This window comes from Mustelus asterias, chromosome 7, assembly GCF_964213995.1.
Source record: "Mustelus asterias chromosome 7, sMusAst1.hap1.1, whole genome shotgun sequence".
Taxonomy (NCBI): Eukaryota; Metazoa; Chordata; class Chondrichthyes; order Carcharhiniformes; family Triakidae; genus Mustelus; species Mustelus asterias.
The window spans coordinates 72,177,472-72,199,731 of NC_135807.1; the positions used below are offsets into that span (position 1 = coordinate 72,177,472).

The window sequence follows — 22,260 nt, forward strand, 5'->3', positions numbered from 1 at the left end:
TTAGAGAATCCTGGACTAGGACTCCCAAGTCCCTTTGCACTTTAGCATGATGAATTTTGTCACCGTTTAGAAAATAGTCCATGCCTCTATTCTTTTTTCCAAAGTGCAAGACCTCGCACTTGCCCACGTTGAATTTCATCAGCCACTTCTTGGACCACTCTCCTAAACTGTCTAAATCTTTCTGCAGCCTCCCCACCTCCTCAATACTACCTGCCCCTCCACCTATCTTTGTATCATCGGCAAACTTGGCCAGAATGCCCCCAGTCCCGTCATCTAGATCGTTAATATATAAAGAGAACAGCTGTGGCCCCAACACTGAACCCTGCGGGACACCACTTGTCACCGGTTGCCATTCTGAGAAAGAACCTTTTATCCCAACTCTCTGCCTTCTGTCTGACAGCCAATCGTCAATCCATGTTAGTACCTTGCCTCGAATACCATGGGCCCTTATTTTACTCAGCAGTCTCCCGTGAGGCACCTTGTCAAAGGCCTTTTGGAAGTCAAAATAGATAACATCCATTGGCTCTCCTTGGTCTAACCTATTTGTTATCTCTTCAAAGAACTCTAACAGGTTTGTCAGGCACGACCTCCCCTTACTAAATCCATGCTGACTTGTCCTAATCCGACCCTGCACTTCCAAGAATTTAGAAATCTCATCCTTAACGATGGATTCTAGAATTTTGCCAACAACTGAGGTTAGGCTAATTGGCCTATAATTTTCCATCTTTTTTCATCGGAGAAGTCAGCCCATTATTTTAAGGAGCTCTCTTAAAACAAAACCCACACTTAATTATAAAAATCTGCACTATTAACAAAGGACCGTGTATGCTAAGCAGGTATATTGGGAATTTGATCATGGAGGCAAATGTGTCCACATCCATGCAAATTACTACTTTTCTTAACATAATGGACATAGAAATTTAATATCAAGACACTAATGCATTTGTTTTTAGTAATTGAAATGTGATTACAGCCAGTATTACAGGTACTTCTTCCGGTTATTAAGAAGTTGCTAAGGTATCATCTTATGTAGTTATATAGGAGTGAATTTTTGTGGGGGTTATCTGCTAAATCTCCAATAGAAAAGCCAAGAAAGCTCCGGGAAAGCTGCGTAAGCACCGTTGATGCCATTTTTTAAGGGTATTCCCAACTCATTTACTGAAGTTGCAGAAGACAAATGGAAAAACCACAGAAATTCATCCCCGGGGTGACCATTGTCAAGTTGGTGAATTTTTAGCCTTCCTCGATGGGAGAATTCTTACTTAATGAATTTGAAAATGTAACAAGCAGGATGGATGGGGGGGGGTACTAGAGTATGTAGCATATTGGATTTCCCAAATGCATTTGATTCAGTATGACACAAAATAAGAGCTCATGGTGGAGCGAGTGATATGTTAGCATCAATAGAGGATTGGCTAACTAACAGGAAAATAAGTTTTAAGTTTATTTATTAGTGTCACAAGTAGGCTTACATTAACACTACAATGAAGTTACTGTCAGGATAAATGGCTTTATTTCAGGTTGGTAAACTGTAACTATAGTGGAGTGCCATAGGGATCAGTGCAGGAGCATCAACTATTTACAAACTAGATTAGGGTGTATTGTAGCCTAATTTGCTGATCGTACAAAGAAAGGCAGGGAAGCAATTGTGAGATGGATATTTGGATCTGAGTTTCATTGAAGTGGCAATCAGAGTCAGATGATGGCGCGTTGGCACTGTGGTTAGCACTGCAGCCTCACAGTGCCAGGGACCAGGTTTGATTCCTGGCTTGGGTCACTGTCTGTGCGGTGTCTGCACGTTTTCCCCGTGTCTGCGTGGGTTTCTTCCAGGTGCTCCAGTTTTCTCCCACAGTCTGAAAGGTGTGCTGGGTTAGGGTGCATTGGCCATGCTTAAATTCTCCCTCAGTGTACCCGAACAGGCGCCGGCATGTGGCGACTAGGGGATTTTCACAGTAACTTCATTGCAGTGTTAATGTAAGCCGACTTGTAACACTAATAAATAAACTTTAAACTTTACTTTTTTATCTTGAAGTCTTTCTGATCCTTTTTCACCTGATCTTCCAACTCAGGCCAGATGAGAAAGGGTAGTGCATTCCCAGGGCCTTTTATCGCAAACTCCAGATCAGAGGAGAGGAGGCTATGCATCCTATTTTTACAGCACCAGCTGCTGTAAATCAGAAAGGTTTTAAGGTCCAGCCACTTTCAAGCCAGGGCGAAGGTAGGTTTGCCAGGTAAATATTGTTTTTGGGTGGGAGAGGTCAGATACACGGTGGGGGTGAGATAAACAGTCAGGATGTGGTCAGGCTGTCATGGGGCAGCTGGCGGAGGTGGGCGTGCATACTTAAACAAATTGCACATGCACTTTGAGAAGAGAGGGAACTTTGTCTGCAAATGTCTACTTCTGTCAATGTCACAATGAGGTCACAGAATCCCAAAATTAGTGGGAAGATGCAAATTCAGGGGAATATATGGTTACAAAGTGGATGGGGGGAATTTTGACGTGCAAGGTGAAGCAGATTTGGGTATGTGTTAGAGTTGAATCTCCTAACAGTGATGTCAGATTGGGAGTCATCCTATCCCCTTCCGAGTTTTACCTGGGCTGACTGAAGGTGAGCAGGGCTGAACTACCTTGGAGTTGTCTGATAAATCATTAAAAAACTCAAATAGATTATTAAATGCTGTTTTAGCCAAGGACTTTTACAGACAACGGATCAATTTTGTGAGCTGTCAGCAACTCGCCAGGATCACTCAATGAAACTGACAAGTGAAGAAGTCTTTCATCAATGAATCTAATGAGCTGCAGCCATGGTCAGGTGAGAAGATGCTGCTCACAGCACTCTTTCTGAACACGCACTTGCACTATGATTTCCAACTTCCTGGAAACATCATCTGTTTTGTACTTCCCTCATCTCCAGCTGCATTTCCCTATTGCCAGTCTCTACCATGGCATGGAAGGAGTTTATGCAGCTGTCCCTTGTACCTCTATTGAAGAACAAGGAGCAGCAGCATCAGCACCAATAGCAGCAAGAAGAACAACAACAACACTACCAGGAGCAACACCAGCACCAACAATAGCAGCTGCCTTCTCCTCAGGCACAACCCTCCCTCCACTGGACAGAGGGGACGTACATAAAAATCCAACTCCAGGAAGACAAGATACCGGGACTATAGGTAGAGGATTAGCTCTTCCAACCTATCTGAGAACTGGTGCCTCAGGAGACTCAGGCTCTCATGGTAGGTCCCTGTTGACATCTGCAGCCTCCTGATGAGGACAATATTGATGCAATACCCATGGTAGCCCGGGAAGATCCTCAGACACATCCCCAACACTTAATGGATGGGCAGGTTGTGAGGGGGGTGATAAATGGGTGGAACACATGTCCAGTTCTCCCAAGTCAGAGTTTGTTATGAATTAAAGGGGACGGAGATCGAGCACAAACAGGATATGCTGCAAATTCTGCCATCTCGGTGTGTAAGCCATCTACTTTTTTACCTCCCTGGTTACTGTAATTTCAGCTCACAGATAATTACTAGTAGTTGCCTGGCTCCTGTATCTACAGCTGAAGCTGTAGTAAATAATGAGGTGCTTCCTTACAAAGCATTTTCGCTGTCACAAATTCCAGTTTCCTCAACATACTTATAAAAATATTTCTTTCCTGTGATTGTTTTAATTCAAATAATTTTTTGGGATGTGGCTGTGTTGGCATGGCCAGCAATTATTGCACATCCCTAGTTGACTTTTCAAAGATTGCGATGGGTCTTTTCTTGAATCATATGGTGAAGGCATCCCACAATGCTGTTAGGTCGGGAGTTCCAAGAATTTGACCCAGCAGCGATGAAACAATGGCAATATATGTCCAAGTCAGGATGGCATGTGGAGGGGAACTTGAAGGTAAAGTGTAGTTGTTGCCCTTGTCGTTTTAGATCATGAAGGTTTTGAATTTGGAAGGTAATGTTGAAACAACCTTGGTGAGTCACTGCAATGCATCCATAGATAATACATATTGAAGCCACGCTGCAGCATTGTGGAGGAGATACCAAGCAAATAGGCGAGTTTGTTCTGAAAAGTATTGAGCTGGTTTATGTGAAGTGATTAGATTCTCTCTGGTTAGAGTTGAGCACTATTTGATACTTGTGTGGTGTGAATGTTGTTTCCATCCATCGCAAGCCTAGATATTGTCCAGATCTTGATGCATATGAGCCAAAACAACTTAATTGTGGGCGGCACAGTGACACAATGGTTAGCACTGCTGCCTCACAGTGCCAGGGGCCCAGGTTCGATTCCTGGCTTGGGTCACTGTCTGTGGGGAGTTTGCACGTTCTCCCCGTATCTGTATGGGTTTCCTCCGGGTGCTCTGGTTTCCTCCCACCATCTGAAAGATGTGCTGGTTAGGTGCACTGACCCAAACAGGCGCTGGAGTGTGGTGACTAGGGGAATTTCACAGTAATTTCATTGCAGTCTTAATGTAAAGCCTTACTTGTGACTAATAAATAAACTTTATACTTACTTTTACTTTAATTATCTAAGGAGCTGAAAGTGTACTGGACAATGTACAATCATTAGCAAACCAGTCTAATCTTTAAATTATAATGGAGGAAAGATCATTGTTGAAGCAATTGAAGACACTGCCATGAGGAACATTTACAGCAATGTTTTGGACCTCACATCCAACAATCACTACTATCATCATTTGTGCTCGGTATGACTGTGACAACCAAACATTCTCACATTGACTTCAATCTTACTAGGACTGCTTGGTGCCACACTTGGTCAATTGCTGCCTTGATGTCAATGACAGTCAGTCTTACCTCAGCTCTGGAACTTAGGTCCAAGACTATTTGGCCCAAGACTATAATGTGGTCTGGAATGGAGTGGTCCAAATTGATGGTGCTAGATAGCACTTTTCACACTCCTTTTTTCACTTTGTTGATGATTGGGAATAGACTAATAGGGTGGTCACTAACCTGATGAAGGAGCATTGCTCCAAAAGCTTGTGATTCCAAATAAACCTGTTGGACTTTAACCTGGTGTTGTGAGATTTCTTACTATCTCCTACCAATGTAAGATGGCCACACAAAATGGCAGGTATAACCCTGTGTAATCATAAAAAACCACTGACAGCACTCCGCTGCATCCAACCTGCAAATTCCTTTGTGCATGCTTATGTATCAAACACATCTCATTGTTCATCACTCTTGGCAATGTGATTTAAACTAAGACAATCCAAGTTCTACGTACTACAGTTCAATGCAATCATTATGGAAATATTGAGAGAATATTTTAACATTTCTATAGGATAGGCTGTGATTTCCAGTTCTTATTGTTTCCCCTGCAGATCCTGAATGACTGGGTTGTATGCTTTCAGCATTTTCTCTTTTGGTTTCACATTTACAGCATTACTATTTCTTCTTTTTGTCTTTATTTTTAAAAATAGTTTGGGAAATATTGTATGTTAATTTTATGTAAAGAGGACAAAAAGTGAATAGTGCCACACCTAATGTAGCCTTTTGTTTACATTGTGAAGAGGAACTGTTTGAAATTTATTGTGAGTTGTAAAACATTAACCATAGAATCCCTACAATGCAGAAGGAAGCATTTTGGCCCATCGAATCTGAAAGAACTCTCTGACAGAGTATCTTACCCAGGCCACCATCTGATTTTAAGCTGAGGGTCATCACACCTCAAACGAGGAGTAAGGTTGAGAGGGCAGGCCCTCATGAGAAACCTTAATATTATAGAGGTGCAATATTGTAGAATCATACAGTGCAGAAGGAGGCCATTCAGCCCATCGAGTCTGCAACGATCACAATCCCACCCCATACATTTACCCTAGCTAGTACCCCTGACACTAAGGGGCAATTTGGCATGGCCAATCCACCTAACCCACACATCTTTGGACTGTGGGAGAAACCGGAACACTCGGAAGAAACCCATGCAGACACAGGGAGAATGTGCAAAACTTCACGCAGATAGTGACCCAAGCCGGGAATTGAACCCAGGTCCCTGGCGCTGTGAGGCAGCAGTGCTAACCATTGTGCCGCCCCTCATTCACTCTTGAATAAAGCACTCTCAAAAGTTATACAAAGTAGCATTACAATGCATCTTCTGCAGTTGCTACCAATATTTGACACTCATGTATTTCAGAATATAGAAAGGAGTGACTACACTTCAGAAGTACTTCATTGACTGTGAATGCTTTGAGATAGCTGGTGGTCTTAAAAGATGTTATATAAATCTGAGTCTTTATTTTTTTGTTGCAGTGAATTCAACTGTTTCTTTCTATCATTTAAAGTAATGAAAGTGGTTGAGAAATACCATCCACTGGACACTTCCAGCTAAAGATGCTGAAAACGCTTAAGTCTGTCTTTTTAACTCATGTGCCACTGTTGGAATAGAGTGTTCCTCCCTTATTGTTGCTTATTGTTCACCACCATTCGCAACTGGATGTTTCATAGTTACAGAACTTTGACCTGATCAGTTGGTAGTAGAATAATTCTATTTGACATACGCTGCTTTTGTTGTTTCACAAAATATGTAGTCCTGCGTCGTAGCTTTCTCAAGTTGATACCTCATTTTCAGGATGCCGAGCAATGCTTCGGGCATACTCTTCTAAATTCCTCATTGAATTTGGGCTTGTCAGTTGGCTTGATAGTGATAAATGAAGGATACTGGTATACAATTCTGCGGCTGCAGATGACACACAGCACCTTGTGGTTGCTGTGATTTGAACAACTAGCTCTGGTCCTGCATCTTTCTCACCTAGCACAGGGACAAACCATGAAAAGGGACATCCAGAGTGTGCAGTGGTCACTCCAAGTAATGTGTCAAGGACAGAGAGATGTACAACCGGTAGACTGGTGAGGACAAGGTCAAGAAGGTTAATCTCTCATGTTTATTTGGTTGTAACTTGTTGAAAGCTATGGTGCAGTCTGGCCACTATGTCTTTCAGGATTCAGTCAATGGTGGTACTAACACACCGCTTTCGGTGAGGGCCCCTACCTAGAGCAGCATATTATGTGCTCCTGTTACCCCAGTGCATCCTCCAAGTAGTTTTAAATATGAAGGAATATTGATTTATCAGCTGAGGGAGGGCAGTAGGTGGTAAATGTAAAACAATTTCCTTGGCTGTCTTCAACCTGAAGCAATGATATTTCTTGGAATCCAGGATCGATGTTGAACTGGGTCACAACATACCCAGGAATGTTGATGAAGAAATCTGATGGGCTACAGTGATTAATATAATTGTGTAAGTATGACTATATCTAGCTGTTGCTTGACTAGTCTACGCAGCAGCTCTCCCAATTTTGGTACCAATCCTTAGATTATAGTAAGGAGATTTTTTGCATAACCAACTGAAGTAGATATGCCTTTGCATATTAAGTGCAGCCAGGTTGTCCACTCTGTTCTATCCTTATTTATTTTTACGCAGCTTAATAGAACTGAGTGCTTGCTAATCCACTTCAGGGACAAGTAAGAACCAATCACCTTGGTGTAGGCCTGGAGTCGTGTGTAAACCAGCATGTTCCTTCCCCATTGGAAATCAGGAAACCAGTTAGATTTTCAACAATCCCATAGCTTCATGGTCACTTTTCATAGAAATCATAGAAACCCGACAGTGCAGAAGGAGGCCATTCGGCCCATCGAGTCTGCACCGACCACAATCCCACCCAGGCCCTACCCCCACATATTTACCCGCTAATCCCGCTAACCTACGCATCTCAGGACTCTAAGGGGCAATTTTTAACCTGGCCAATCAACCTAACCTGCACATCTTTGGACTGTGGGAGGAAACCGGAGCACCCGGAGGAAACCCACACAAACACGAGGAGAATGTGCAAACTCCACACAGACAGTGACCCGAGCCGGGAATCGAACCGGGAATCTATGATTCTATGATCTTTTACTGTTACCATTTTCTTATTTCTAGATTTGATTTTAATATGAATTCAAATTCTCAAACTATTGTGATGTAAATTGTCTAAATTATTACACTAGGCCTCTGGATTACTAGTCCAATAATAAACTGTACTATACTGTGATCAGCTTCAAGCTTATCTTTATGTCCTCACACTTTCCCATTTCAGAAAGCGCACTCTGAATAATAATGAACGAAACTTTGACCTTTTGTTCCACATAGTTGTTATTCCAGAGAAATTGCATATTTATTTAGTTGTAAATGTTGTACGACTTGTTGACAGAAAACAAAGGTAGCAAGAATGTACAAAAGAGAGGTCAGAGATAGCTCGGACATTGACAACATTTTGCAACATTTTAGCTGGAAGTATAAAGAAATGGCTGAAGAGGATTTATGTTGTGTGCTTTCTGAGGAAGAAAGAAGCCAGAGTGCAACAGAAGGTCACTGGTCCCACATACCATTGGCCTGTCAACAGAATACAAAACAAAAGACTAACTTACCTAGACTTTTTTGAGGAACGTTATATACATTAGCTAGGACTCACCAAGAAAGCTGTGATATAGTTACGCTGAATGTTGCAATCTGACTTGGAGCTAAACTTTAGAATTGACATGATTCAGCCAGTAGTTGTCAAGGTCACTCTTATGCCACTGGCTCGCTTTTTTGCGTCCGTCAATGTGTCAGCGATGCAAGTTTCAAAAATGAACGCTGAGCCAAATTAGATGGTAGGAGGGCTGGCCAAATGTTTGAATCAAAAGGTGGGCATTCAGGAGGAAGTTCTTAAAGGAGGAAACTAAGGTGGAGAGATCTCCAGCGTACAGCATAGCATTCAAAGGTGAGACAAAGGGGAGTAAAGGATTCATTAGAAACCATATATTGGAGGAATGCAGAATGCTTAAAGGATTGAATGGCTTAATGGGTTTGCAGAGCTAGAAAGGAAAAAGACCATGGTGGAACTTAAACTTTACCAAAGGCCAACATAGTTCAGTAAGTAGTTTAGAATTTTTAACTTGAGGTGTTGGAGAAAGCTGGGGCCAATATAAGTTAGCAACACAGGGTGTTCTGTGCGCAGGACTTGGGGCAGGACAGGACAGCAGAGTTTTGGACAAGCTGATTTCATGCGTTTATGGGGAGGGTGGGGGCTATGAGGATGACCAAGAGAGATTTAGAATAGTTGAGTCTAGAAATGATCGAGGCATGGATGAATTTCAGTTGAAGGTGGTGGGAGGCCATCGTGCAAGTGGATGATGTTATGGAGCTGGATGAGAGTGATCGGACAGTATACAGGGTTGGAATCTCAGATTGGGGCCAAGTCTGGTGGCTCAACTTGAGACAGAGTGGGATGCATTGGTGGCCAGCATGCAGAGTTTATAGAACAGATAAAAGACAATAGCATTTGCCTTTTTAATCTTTAACAAGAGACTGGTGGATATTGGATATGCACTCTGGTAACACAGAGGCTATGAAGGGGCAAGACCACAGAGGAATTTGAATGCAAAGAAGAAATTTTAAAATTTGAGGCATTAATTTACCAAAGGCCCACATAGTTCAGTAAGTAGGGCAGTGACGGGAGAATGTAACTTGTTGCAAATTAGGATACAGTAGAGCTTTGGGTGAGCTTAAATTTATTTTAGTTGGAAAATAGGAGGCCGGACAGGAGAGCATTAGGATACTTGAATCTGGAGGCAAGAAAGGCACAAATTAATGTTTCTCCACCAAGGGAATGAGCTGAGGCAAGGATTGAGATGGACAATATCATGAATGTGGGAAGTGGTGACTTTGTTGATCGTGAGTATATGGGGCCAGAAGCCCAGCACAGAATTAAACCGGGCAGAGATGGGGAACAGCCTGGTACAGCTTAAAACAGCAGCCAAGTTGGCGGGGGGGGGGGGGGGAGCAGCCACGTTTTGGGGGGGTGGGGGGGGGAGAATCAATAGAGTTTGTGGCAGGGTTAAAGATAATGGGCTGAATTTTGTCTTTCATGGTCAAATCTTGCCATCGGAGCCAAAATGGAAACCACCCATGCTCTAGCGATTGACAGGACCATAGAGTGGCATTTTGCTGGCAGCAGATGATTTAGCAATCACCATCACAGCTGCCATCCTCAAGAACTGCAGCCCAAAAAGAGAGTTGGCAGCTTGACAGCCCCAGGCCAAGCCAAGACCAGACACAGGCCATGCAGTCAGGGGGTTGGTGGTGAGGGGGAAATTGTGGTGCACTAGTAGCACTGTTTCTGTAGGTGTGGGCATTGCAACTGAGGGGCCCCTCCATGGACCATAGAGTGTCATTCAAGGAGGACCAGTATCCCCTACCCGGAACCTGGTGGGAGGCTGCCAGGATTTAGCTGATGGTCTCCTTGTCAGGTAGTGGGCCTTCCTAACATGAGCAAAATGTCCGTGGGGGTGGGAAGATACGCTTAATTGGTCACTTGAGTAGCTCAAACAGCTGCTCAATGGGAGGCCATGTTGCCAAGGTTTCCACAGCAGGCAGTATGACATGACAGTCGGAAGATATTTGGTTCTGCTCCCAACACCTTCCCCACCATATTACTAGCCCTCCCACCTTCCAGCCAGCTTCCAACGAATTGGGAAAATTCAGTAATAGCTTTGATGTTCCCAATAAAAAAGAAAGTTGAGAGTGTAGGGGCAGGGTAGAGTGGGGAACATTGAGGGATATTTGGTCCGGTGGGTTAGTGGAAAGGATGGATGAAGCAGAGGCAGCTGAACAGATGGTCTCAATCTTAGTGACAAATGGTCCATGAGCACGTCATGCTTGTTGTTGAAGTTGAGAGTGGAAACAGCAGGGTTTAAGAAAACAGCCGGCGATGAAGGAAGGTTTTCTTTACATTCCAGAACGATGCTGGAACAGTGGGCAGTTTGATATACAGACTTTGTTGTGGCCCACCCAGATCTGGTAATGAATGGCTAAACCCAGTTGATTGACTCAACCACTTTCAGTATTGCTCCCTATCAATGATAAGTGCATTTTGTCTTGGTCTTACCTACACGCACCACAGTTAAAACATAATTTTCCACTAGGCACATTACAGCCCTCAGGACTCAACATTGAGTTCAACAACTTTAGACTGTGATCTTTCTCCTCCACCTTGGCCCACTTTTTTAATATCCAAAACATTTTTGTCCCAGTGAACATCCCCTCCCCTCCCCCACCGGGCCATCTGTCACTTGTTCTTTAGTTTTGCTTTCACTGAGCACTGACCTTTATTCTCCCATTAGCAAATTCTTATATTGTACCTTTATGTAACTACTAGAACCTTCTCTCTGCCATTAATGTTTCCTCTGTCCTGTGACCAATGCATCTTTGTTGCAATGTCGTCTAGCTCCCACTAATCACTGACCTTCTACTCCACTCCAGCTGTTCCACCCCATCTTATACAATTTATAATCCATCACATTTCTACTCCTCTTCAGCTCTGAAGAGTCATACAGACTCAAAACATTGGTTGGAATTTTACCACTCCGCCTGCCACGGGAATTGGAGCAGGTGAGCTACAAAACACAGAAAGGTCCATTGACCTCAGGTGGGATTTTACGGTTTCGGGATGAGTGAGGCCATAAAATCCCACCCATTAACTCTATTTTCCTCTTTCCCGATGCTGCCTGACCTGTTGAGTTTTTCCAGCCTTTTTATGTCTTTTTCAGATTCCAGCATCCACAGTATTTTGTTTTTATCATTTTCCATTGTGTGTCCCATTCTCCCAGTGCAGCTAAATCTTCCTTTCATAAGAAGACAGATTTAACACTTGTAAAAATTCAAATATCATCTGTAAACCTGCTGAACGTAGCCCAACTCCACTACTCAGGTCATTTCAGAAAACAGTGAATATCAATCCCTGGATTGCCTCTGGGATAATCTACAGCCATGGAATATAACTTAATCCTGTCAAATTGGAGCCAATTCCTAATCCAGTGTATCAAATTCCACTGGCAGTACAAGATTCTATTTGTGAGGCAACCTAGTGTGTGATACATTATCAAGGGTTTTTTGAAAATGTCAATCAGATTAACCTTATCCACTAACCTTATAGCTTCTTTAAAAAACAGAGTTAAACTTCTTTCTTGAAAGCCTTATTGAGTATCTCTACTGGCCTTTTCTCTCTTCCAGTAAGCAGCAAAAATAGCTCTTGGGATCCTGCCATGCTTATGACAGATGTTAGGCTGATGGGCTTGTAGTTCTCTGGCCCTGATTTGTCTGCTTTTTTGAAAACTGGAGATACACAAGCTACCTTCCAGTCTAAAGGAACGATTCTGACTCTAGATATAGGTAAGGGGCTCACTGAGCGCCAATCCCATCTCCTTAACCATTCTTGGCTGGATGTCATCTGGCCTTATCTATGTTGGAATTTCTGATTCTATCCAAGATGAAATCTCCATCTATTTTAACATTTATAATCTCATTTACTATAGTACATCCCGGAGCTGAAATATGAAGGGAATCAAAGGATAATCCTCTGGCTCACTCAAAAGAATACCAGCAGTGAAAGTATTTTAAAAACTTCAGATCCATGTTTCTCAGATCTTTTTAGTTGAAGGACTGTTTCTCAAATGGATTAGCATCACAGGTCACCCCCATCTAAATGAAAGTACTATAAACTTCTTGCCTATTTAAATTTCTGAATGTAAAGTTCATTAATATCCTGTTAAATGGACTTTTTTTTTGCCAGAGCAGTCCAATCGGGTTAACACTGATTAGACTGGTGGTTAGAAAATGGTTATTTTCACTTCAGCTGAAAGGTACACCTATAAATTCATCAACATGTCCTGTTGAATACTTCACCACATCTCCCTGCACTTTCTAGGGTGGGATGACGTTCATTAGTTCCTCGCCTACCTCCTGACTGCACAGCAGCTGAGTATTCCAGGTTACAGTTCTTCCCTCTCTGCTGTTTACTGTTCAGGCTGCACTGGAATAGCATCTTTCACACTATCTGGTGTGCAGAATTTTGGTTTTAGTTTGGGCCTAGGTACAGGCCCAGCTGGCATACCTAATGGGTGAAGCTTGGCTTAATCTTCATTCCAGGTTAGGATGCTAATCTTCCAGGATTAGCCTGCAGTCTCCAGAAATTGAAAATAAATCTCCAGGTCATGGCTGCATGCCACTCTGGAGAAATATCACCGATATATTAACAAAGTTTTTTTTAAATGTCATTTTCTTTGAACATTTCTCTTTCTCCAGATATAAAAATATTGAAAATAGATTTAAAAAGCTATTTGCCTGACAGTCAAGCATCATCCAGGATTGGATAATGAGTCTTTTCGCTTTCCAATTGGCAGTAAAAAGGCAGTGCATCACAAGGATGGATATGTTGGCCAACTAATGGCCAGAGTGTGGGAGCAAGTCATATGATGAAGTCTCCAGGAATACATTTAATCACAGTTGGCAACTCTAAATCCAGCCCCCTAGACAATGTGTCTCCTTTCTATTGTTCCCCAACACCAGCCCTGAACTCCATTCCAGGGGATCCTGTCGAGCTTTGTGTCCCCTTTTAGAATTCTCAGTCTGGGGCTGTACTAATTCTGTGCCCCTTTGGAGAGCTACCACAGAGCTTTCCCACCAGTGTCTCACCATGAGGGGGCACCAGGTCCTGTGGCCTGAAATCCAACTTGGTGTGTGATCTCTTAGCTGCGCCACCCAAGTGGGCGAGGGAAGCTGAAGTAACAGCCAACAACTTGACCCGATTCGCACTATGACAGCAACGGGTCCCAATCACATTATTCCATGGAAAAGTGTAAAGTATCTCCAGACCCCCAGAGACCGTGGATCACAGTTTGAGATATCTCAGATATTTGACTTTAGCAGAAATGGCTGCAGACATGATGCCCTTTACAGCTTGCAACAGAAACTGTGCATGATTGGAATGTTCAGGTTAGTGTAATTTCCTGTATAGAAAATTTTCATCTATTTCCTGTTAGCAAATAGAATCCTAAGTAAAAATGTTGAGCTAAAAATTGACAGGTGAAGCATTGGAGAGCATCAGAACTGTCAACTGGAAACTTTCTTCCAGCATGGATATACTGTGACACCTTACACAAAACCACACAGCAAGAAAGAACATCTGTAGATCTGTTATTAATTAAACTGGAAATCTGGCCTAACCCTTGCCCCCAGTCAAGAAAAACTGAACAAACTTGCGAAATCATACTTAAATAGTGTTGCCAATTCAGAGATAAATTGTACCTACTATCCTCACTCGGCTTTGAAGAACATCGGACTTACAACCACATCAGACCAGGCAACCATGTACCCAGAAAAATAAACCATGCTGGTGATGCTGACTTTTGCCCACTCCACTGGCAGCATCGGCTGTCAATCATATCCAAGGTGAACAGGAGCTGCTGTTTTGAGGATTAATAGAATTCCTACAGTGCAGTAGAAACCATTCAGTCCATTGAGTCTACACCAACTCTCAGACAGAGTATCTTACTTAGGTCCTCTCCCCTGTTCTATCTCAGTAACCCTATACAGTTACCATGGCTAATCCATCTAAACTACACATCTTGGAACACTAGGAGGAAATTTACCATGGCTAATCCACCTAACCTAACTTGACCAGACAGAGTCAGGGTGCCAGGTAGAGGCAGCTTGTTGGATTACATATCTCCATAGTCGGATGGTACATAAAGCATAAAAACAGGCCATGCAGTCCAACAGCCCCATGCCAATGGTTCTGTTACAGGAAAGCCCCCTTGCTTCATCTAACCCCATCAACACATCCTCCTATTCTTTTTTTCCCTCATATATTTATCTGGCTTCCTCCAAAATGCATCACTTAAGGGTGGATTAAGACTAGTCAATATTGAGCCAATATGACTAGCAGTGCGGGGACGGGGCGGAGAGTAGGGCAAGGGGAATCAGTGTGCAGTAAGAGGGATCTCCAGGCAATTGCAGCACAGATTATTTATGTGGAGCAAAGAGCAAAGAGAAGCAGTGCTGTTCCTAACTGTCTAAAGAAATCATTTCAACTTTACCATTGCCAAGTCTCTAGGCTCTATGGACTGTGGAAGTGATTGGAACTTGCACAGCACACACATTCAGCTCCTAAAGGGCACTCAATGGGTGTTGAGGCACAAATTGGTAGTATCCCTGCTTCTGAGCCAGAAGTTCTGAGATAAGGAAGGTGCATTTTGTGTCAATTCTTCCAAAGTGTGTCAATGGCAATTGGAAAGGGAGAGATTCCTGGTCAGCCATGGTTGGAAAGAAATTGGAGCCTCTATCATCACTGTCTATAGTGCGTGGGCTGCAGTGTTGTGGAAACTCTTTGAATGGAGTAAGGGGCAAACAGACATTTCTCGCTCAATTTTTGCCCAGGAGCAGTCTAACAGCAGTGTTGTTATTTAGAGTACTCAAAGTTATCCCCAGCTCGGGACTGCGGCACCCGAAGCAGGTGTCAACAACTGGAAACAGAGAGAAGGTGTCAAAATGTTCTGTTCGCGGCTCCGTACGGCTGAGATGGGGAGCTGGACATTTCACATCCTGGGACCCCCACTCCACCTCCTCACTCTTACCCCTTCCCCTCCCTCCTGCTCTCCCTTTTTGTGTCGCCTCACCTTCAGCGCTAGCTCGATGTCGAAGTCCCGGGCTCTGAGGAATTTGAGAAGGAACTCATTCTCCAGCCCCAGTGGCCAGTCTGGGCTCTGCTTCAGCGCTCGGAGCCGGAGCTCCGCAATAGAGCCAAGCATCGAGTGGCAGTAAAGTTGCTCCTCACTCGGATCCGGCTTCCCTTCCTGCGGATTACACTCTGCCGACATGTTCTCCAGTATTGTCAGAGTGCAGTTGGCAGCAGCCACTCTGAAAGCGCCCGGTTAGTGGCCCTTCTCCACCTCTGACACTTTCAGCACCATAACATCTGAAAGTTACGCCGGAACTTAACTTGTGGGCGGAACCCAGGCGACGTTCAAACGCCTGTTAAACTTCTATTTACCCTGATTGTTTTGTTGTTAGTAGCTGGGGTGAAATGTGCTACAACAAGGCATTGGCCAACGTGCAGAGAGCAACAGAAGAGCCAAAACACAAAATGTTGGAAAATCTCAGCAGGTCTCACAGCACCTGTGGAGAGAGAATAGAGCTAAAGCGCGGAGGGGAATAGGATTTTCCGACCTCACGCTGTTATTACATCCCACCAATGGCGGAGAATAGCTTGTGAGCCTAAAAATCTGTTTTGTACCTGGCATAAAATAGTTTGCAATTCTCCCGGCCCCTTTCCAATGTCGTGAATTGTTTCGTGCCCATTCTCGCCCGGAAAGGGCACGAGGGTGGTTAGCATGAGATTGACTGCATTTCAGTCTCATTAGTGAAATTGGCACATGACCCACCCCCTCCAGGAATGCGCCCACCTCTCAGACCCCACAGTGGTATCCTGGAGTGTGTGACCTCCAGGGTTCAGTCTAAAGTCAACTGGTCTTAAGATTCACTAGCAGTTGGAGACAGGCCTCACTAAGTGCTTTGAAAGAACTTTTATCTGTTGGGCGGCACGGTGGCACAGTGGTTAGCACTGCTGCCTTACAGCACTAGGGACCCAGGTTCGATTCCCAGCTTGTGTCACTGTACGGAGTTGGCACATTCTCCCCCTGTCTGCGTGTGTTTCCTCCGGGTGCTCCAGTTTCATCCTACAGTCCGAAAGATGTGCTGGTTAGGTGCATTGGTCATGCTAAATTCTCCCTCAGTGTACCTGTTGGAGTGTGGCAACTAGGGGATTTTCACTGTAACTTCATTGCAGTGTTAATGTAAGCCTACTTGTGACTAAATAAATAAACTTTAACACAGAATTAAGATATGAAATTGCAATTGATAATTTATAGCCTGAATCCAAAGCACCCAATTAGACTCTCTCACACCCACATTCAAGCACAAACTAATACTTGTTTTGCACATCTGTATAAGATGGTTACTATGCCTGTGAGTAATCGATGACTAGTCATGGTGCGGTCTTTCTGAATTAAACCAGTAGCAATTCAGTGTCTGATGTCACATTGGAATGAGGATGTTGAGTGTTATATTCTTGTTTTAGCCAGATGCCTGTTTAAAAGATGTTTGTTAGCTGTAATGTATTAAAAAAATATATGAAAATATACCACGTGAATGTTTCGCTTGTTGGGCATGTGTTGGTGGGCCTGAAAATAGACATCCATTCCTGCCCACCGCAGGAATTGTCATGGGGAGAACGGAAAATTTGATGGACCATTGACAGATCCATTGACCTCGGGCTGGAATTTCCAGTCTCGGGGTGGGCATGACCGGAAAATCCTACCCAATGTGCTGGGTGATCGAATCCTCAATCGGGATTTCGCACTAGCTGGCCAATTAACTGGAAGCCAGTGTAAAACACGGGCTGAGAAAGGCGCAACAATGTTGAGGGAGTGAAGGCGGGGGGCTCAAGAGGACAGACGGCGAGAGGAATGAGGGAATAAGTTCAGAACACTTTAATGTCATCTCCTCTGTTTAGTTAATTTAATTTTTTCCCCTCATGTCACTTTCACAGATTTAGGATTTTTCAACACTTTTTCAGATTCTTTCTTGTATCACAATGACCCTCTCTGCTTCCCTTGCCCACCTCTTGTTACTCTTCTCCCCATTTATTCATCTTTATAATCCGTTAGCCATAAATGCTCAGAACAGGGACAGACAAGGTTCAGGAGGTTGTAGCATGACGCCTCTTGCAGAATTCACTTCCTTTTGCCCACACACTGGGCTGGATTTTACCAAACAAGTTGATGTCCAGGGTCATTTGTGGGCCATGAGGTCTCATGGGCCGGTGGCAGGATTTCATCAGCAAGCTTCCGATATGCAGTCAACCAGAAACCGGCTGGCAGGATAGTCAGCCAATGCCAGGTGGTGGGTGGGAGCTAGTACCAGCAGTGGCACCATGTTTAATGACCAGTCTCATAAGGCTGCACACAAATGACAGGGGACGTGAGCCTGTGGAGAAAAATCTGCTGCGAGAAGAAGGGCTGCACCATGTCTCAGTGATGTCTCCCTTAAAGTTTAAAGTTTTCTTTATTAGTGTCACAAGTAAACTTACATTAACACTGCAATGAAGTTACTGTGAAAATCCCCTAGTGGCCACAATCCGACACCTGTTCGGGTACAGTGAGGGAGAATTTAGCATGGCCAATCCACCTAACCAGCACGTCTTTGGGACTGCGGGAGAAAACAGGAGCACCCAGAAGAACCCCACGCAGACACGGGGAGAATGTGCAAACTCCACACAGACAGCTGGGAATCGAACCTGGGTCCCTGGCGCTGTGAGGCAGCAGTGTTAACCACTGTGCTACTGTGCCGCCCCTGGAGATGCTCCAGGAGGAGGAGCCCAGCAAGCTTTACGGAGAAGGTGTGGCTAGAGGTACCTGAGGAGGTCAGCAGCCAAGGGATGATCATATGAGCAGTTCCCAAGGCGATTGAGTGACATTATGAGGTTTGGCAAGGCGAGTGGTATGCCTAATGGCAAGATAGAAACCTCATATGTCTTACATAGAATCACAGAATTCCCACAGTGCAGAAGGAGGCCATTCGGCCCATTGACCTGCACCGACAACAATCCCACCCAGACCATAACCCGTAACCCCATGTATTTATCCTGCTAATCCCCCTGACACCAAGGGGCAACTTAACATGGCCAATCCACCTAACCTGCTCATCTTTGAAGTGTGGGAGGGAACCGGAGCACCCGGAGGAAACCAATGCAATAAGGGAAGAACATGCAACCTCTACACAGACAGTCACCCAAGGCCAGAATTGAACCCAGGTCACTGGTGCTACTTGCAGTTGTCCTTCGAATACAGCGATGTTGAACCTTGAAAGTGACGTTCCAAAAAAGCTCAGCTGAGTCATGTGACATTGTGTATTACTGTTGTTACAGGAGAAGCATGCTCATAATGCAAGGGAGCAGAGAAGCACAGTAGATGGCCTACCCTTCATTCCTCTAGTCTTGTAAATAGAGGAAGATATGTTGAAAATTGGATGTTTTGCACCATGTGCAGAGAGAGTGAAGAAAGTGATGGTTGTGGGCACCAAAACTTCTAATGAATATCACCACTGGCCCTTGATGACCACAGGAAACTGTAGGTCATGGACAGGCAGGAGGCTGTGGGTCGAGGCAGAAGTTGTTAACAATACTCCTGTCTCGCCTGTTCAGCTAATGGTGATTGTGCTAGACTGATAGCATCTGAAGGACATGAGACATGAAGTAGGAGCTGCCATCTGAGGAGGCAGCATCACATCTGTCCAGTGCACCTTCCACCAGCACAGATTCTTCTATGTCAGTGCGCACTTATGTGCATTTAGAGTGGGTGGCACCAGCTGGTGAGCACTGCACATGTGCACAGGAGCTGGTGGCAGAGGTAAAACAACTTCGGACAGTCCGAGGACTGAGGGCTAGTCCAGCAATGCTCATTTTCCTGCAATACTGAGCCTTGGGAGACATCGTCAAGGCAACAGATGCTGGAGCAACATGGTGAAAGTTTGGATATGTGCCAAAGTTTCCAGAGGCTGTTTGCTCCATCAGCAGACTATGGAGGAATCAATCTATGTCATAATTTTGTACAGCTTTATCAAATCTCCCCTCGATCTCCTTTTCCAAGGAGAACAACCCCAGCTTTTATAAAAAGTCTTTCACAGGATGTGGGCATTGCTGGCTAGGCCAGCACTTATTACCCATCCCTAATTGCTATTGGGAAGGTGCTGGTGAGACACCTTCATGAATTGCTGCAGTCCATGTGGTGTAGGTACACCCACATAGCTGTTAGGAAACAAGTTCCAGGATTTTGACCCAGAAAATGTGAATGAATGGTGATTCAGTTCAAAGTCAGGATAGTGAGTGACTTGGAGAGGAACTTGCAGGTGGTGGTGTTCACTTGCATCTGCCACCCTTGTCCTTCTAGATGGTAGAGATAGTGGGTTTGGAAGGTGCTGTTGAATGAGTTTTGGTGAAATACTGCAGTGCATTTTGTTGATAATGCACACTGCTGTCATTGTGTGTCAATGGTGGATGGAGTGAATCTTGAAGGTGGTCCTGTGCTGCTTAATAGCACTGTTAACAATACCTTTCATCACTTCATTGATGATGGAGAATAGACTGATGGGATGGTAATTGACTGGATTGGTTTGTCCTGCTCTTTATATTACAGGGCACACCTGGGTAATTTTGCACATTGCTGGGTAGATGCCAGAGTTGTAGCTGTACTGGAACAGCTTGGCTAGTGTGTGGAAGTTGCAACCAGTTGTTAGCAGGTGAAGGGTCAGAGTCTGTTTTGCAGCATGAGTGGGTCCTTGAGAAAACACAGAATGTTCCAAGTGCTGATTGTGGTTAAAGAAAATCATGATGTTTACTGAACATTGCCTTTTAAAAATGTCAAGGATTCTGCACAACTGCATGCATAGGTGATAAGGATGCAAATGAAGGATTGAAATGATGTTAAATTCTATTGCTTGACACCAAACTGTAAGGCTATTGGTGCTTTACCTGGCATGTTCTCTCTCATTGGCTAAAAAGTGTTATAACTGACACTGTTCTGCCGAACTCTGTTAGAACATCACAGTGAAATTCACTGTGTCTGTTCTCCTTGCTAGCAAGTAATAAAAGCTTAGAAGATTAAGTACTCACCGTGCCTAGTTTAGTTAATACTCAACAGTGGCACGGCGAGTTCTGGAGCTACTATTGCCGGAGTATTGTCAGGGCCCATAGCCTTTGCAGTATCCAGTGTCTTCACCTGTTTCTTGATATCATGTAAAGTGAATCAAATTGGCCAAAGACTGAGATCTGTGATGCTGGGGAACTAAGGAGGAGTTGAAGATGGATAATCCACCTGACATTTCTGGCTGAAGATGGTTGCAAATGCTTCAGTGTTGTCTTTTACATTGACAAAGAACAAAGAACAATACAGCACAGGAACAGGCCCTTCGGCCCTCCAAGCCCGTGCCGCTCCCCGGTCCAGGATTGAATCCTGAATCCAGGATCCCCGCCCAATTTTCCAGCCTATCTACATACCAATATCCTATCCACCGAGCTGTCCCTCACAGCTACGATGCTTTGTTCATTACAACCTATTAACTCACCCCCACCCCCCCATTCCAGACCATGTGATCTCCAGGGAGAGGCGAAAACCCAGAGCGAAAAACCCCAGGGCCAATATGGGGAAAGAAAATCTGGGAAATTCCTCTCCGACCCCCTGAGGCGATCGAAACGAGTCCAGGAGATCACCAATGGCCCTGATCAGAAAATGCTTCCCAACCCTAGTCATTTCCACTTCCACGAACACCATATGAATTCCCTGCCCCCGAGACAGGTTCCCAACTATCCGCAGTCTCGCTCTGTACTGGCACCAGCAAGATGATCATAGAATGAAACCTTGAAACGAGAAACAAGGAACAATTAGCCCGCGCCGCTCCCTGGTCCAGACTAGACCACTCTTTTGTATCCCTCCATTCCCACTCCGTTCATATAGCTGTCTAGATAAGTCTTAAACGTTCCCAGTGTGTCCGCCTCCACCACCTTGCCCGGCAACACATTCCAGGCCCCCACGACCCTCTGTGTGAAATATGTCCTTCTGATATCTGTGTTAAACCTCCCCCCCTTCACCTTGAACCTATGACCCCTCGTGAACGTCACCACCGACCCGGGGAAAAGCTTCCCACCGTTCACCCTATCTATGCCTTTCATAATTTTATACACCTCTATTAAGTCTCCCCTCATCCTCCGTCTTTCCAAGGAGAACAACCCCAGTTTCCCCAATCTCTCCTCATAACCAAGCCCCTCCATACCAGGCAACATCCTGGTAAACCTCCTCTGTACTCTCTCCAAAGCCTCCACGTCCTTCTGGTAGTGTGGCGACCAGAACTGGACGCAGTATTCCAAATGCGGCCGAACCAACGTTCTATACATCTGCAACATCAGACCCCAATCTTATACTCTATGCCCCGTCCTATAAAGGCAAGCATGCCATATGCCTTCTTCACCAACTTCTCCACCTGTGACGTCACCTTCAAAGATCTGTGGACTTGCACACCCAGGTCCCTCTGCGTCTCTACACCCTTTATGGTTCTTCCATTTATCGTGTAGCTCCTCCCTACATTATTCCCACCAAAATGCATCACTTCGCATTTATCAGGATTGAACTCCATCTGCCATTTCCTTGCCCAAATTTCCAGCCTATCTATATCCTTCTGTAGCCTCTGACAATGTTCCTCACTATCTGCAAGTCCTGCCAGTTTTGTGTCGTCCGCAAACTTACTGATCACCCCAGTTACTCCTTCTTCCAGATCATTTATATAAATCACAAACAGCAGAGGTCCCAATACAGAGCCCTGCGGTACACCACTAGTCACAGGC

At 44.5% G+C, this 22,260-nt stretch overlaps 1 protein-coding gene across 1 annotated transcript in view; it reads right to left on the minus strand.

Moving 5' to 3' along the window:
• The window catches only part of ttpa (tocopherol (alpha) transfer protein), a 38,291-nt gene extending 22,508 nt beyond the window's left edge, over positions 1–15,783 (minus strand). Inside the window, exon 1 of the mRNA XM_078217084.1 lies at positions 15,485–15,783. Within this exon, the coding sequence (XP_078073210.1) occupies positions 15,485–15,685 (201 nt within the window). The 5' untranslated portion in view covers positions 15,686–15,783. The remainder of the gene's footprint in view (positions 1–15,484) is intronic.
• Between the last annotated feature and the right edge of the window lie 6,477 nt (positions 15,784–22,260).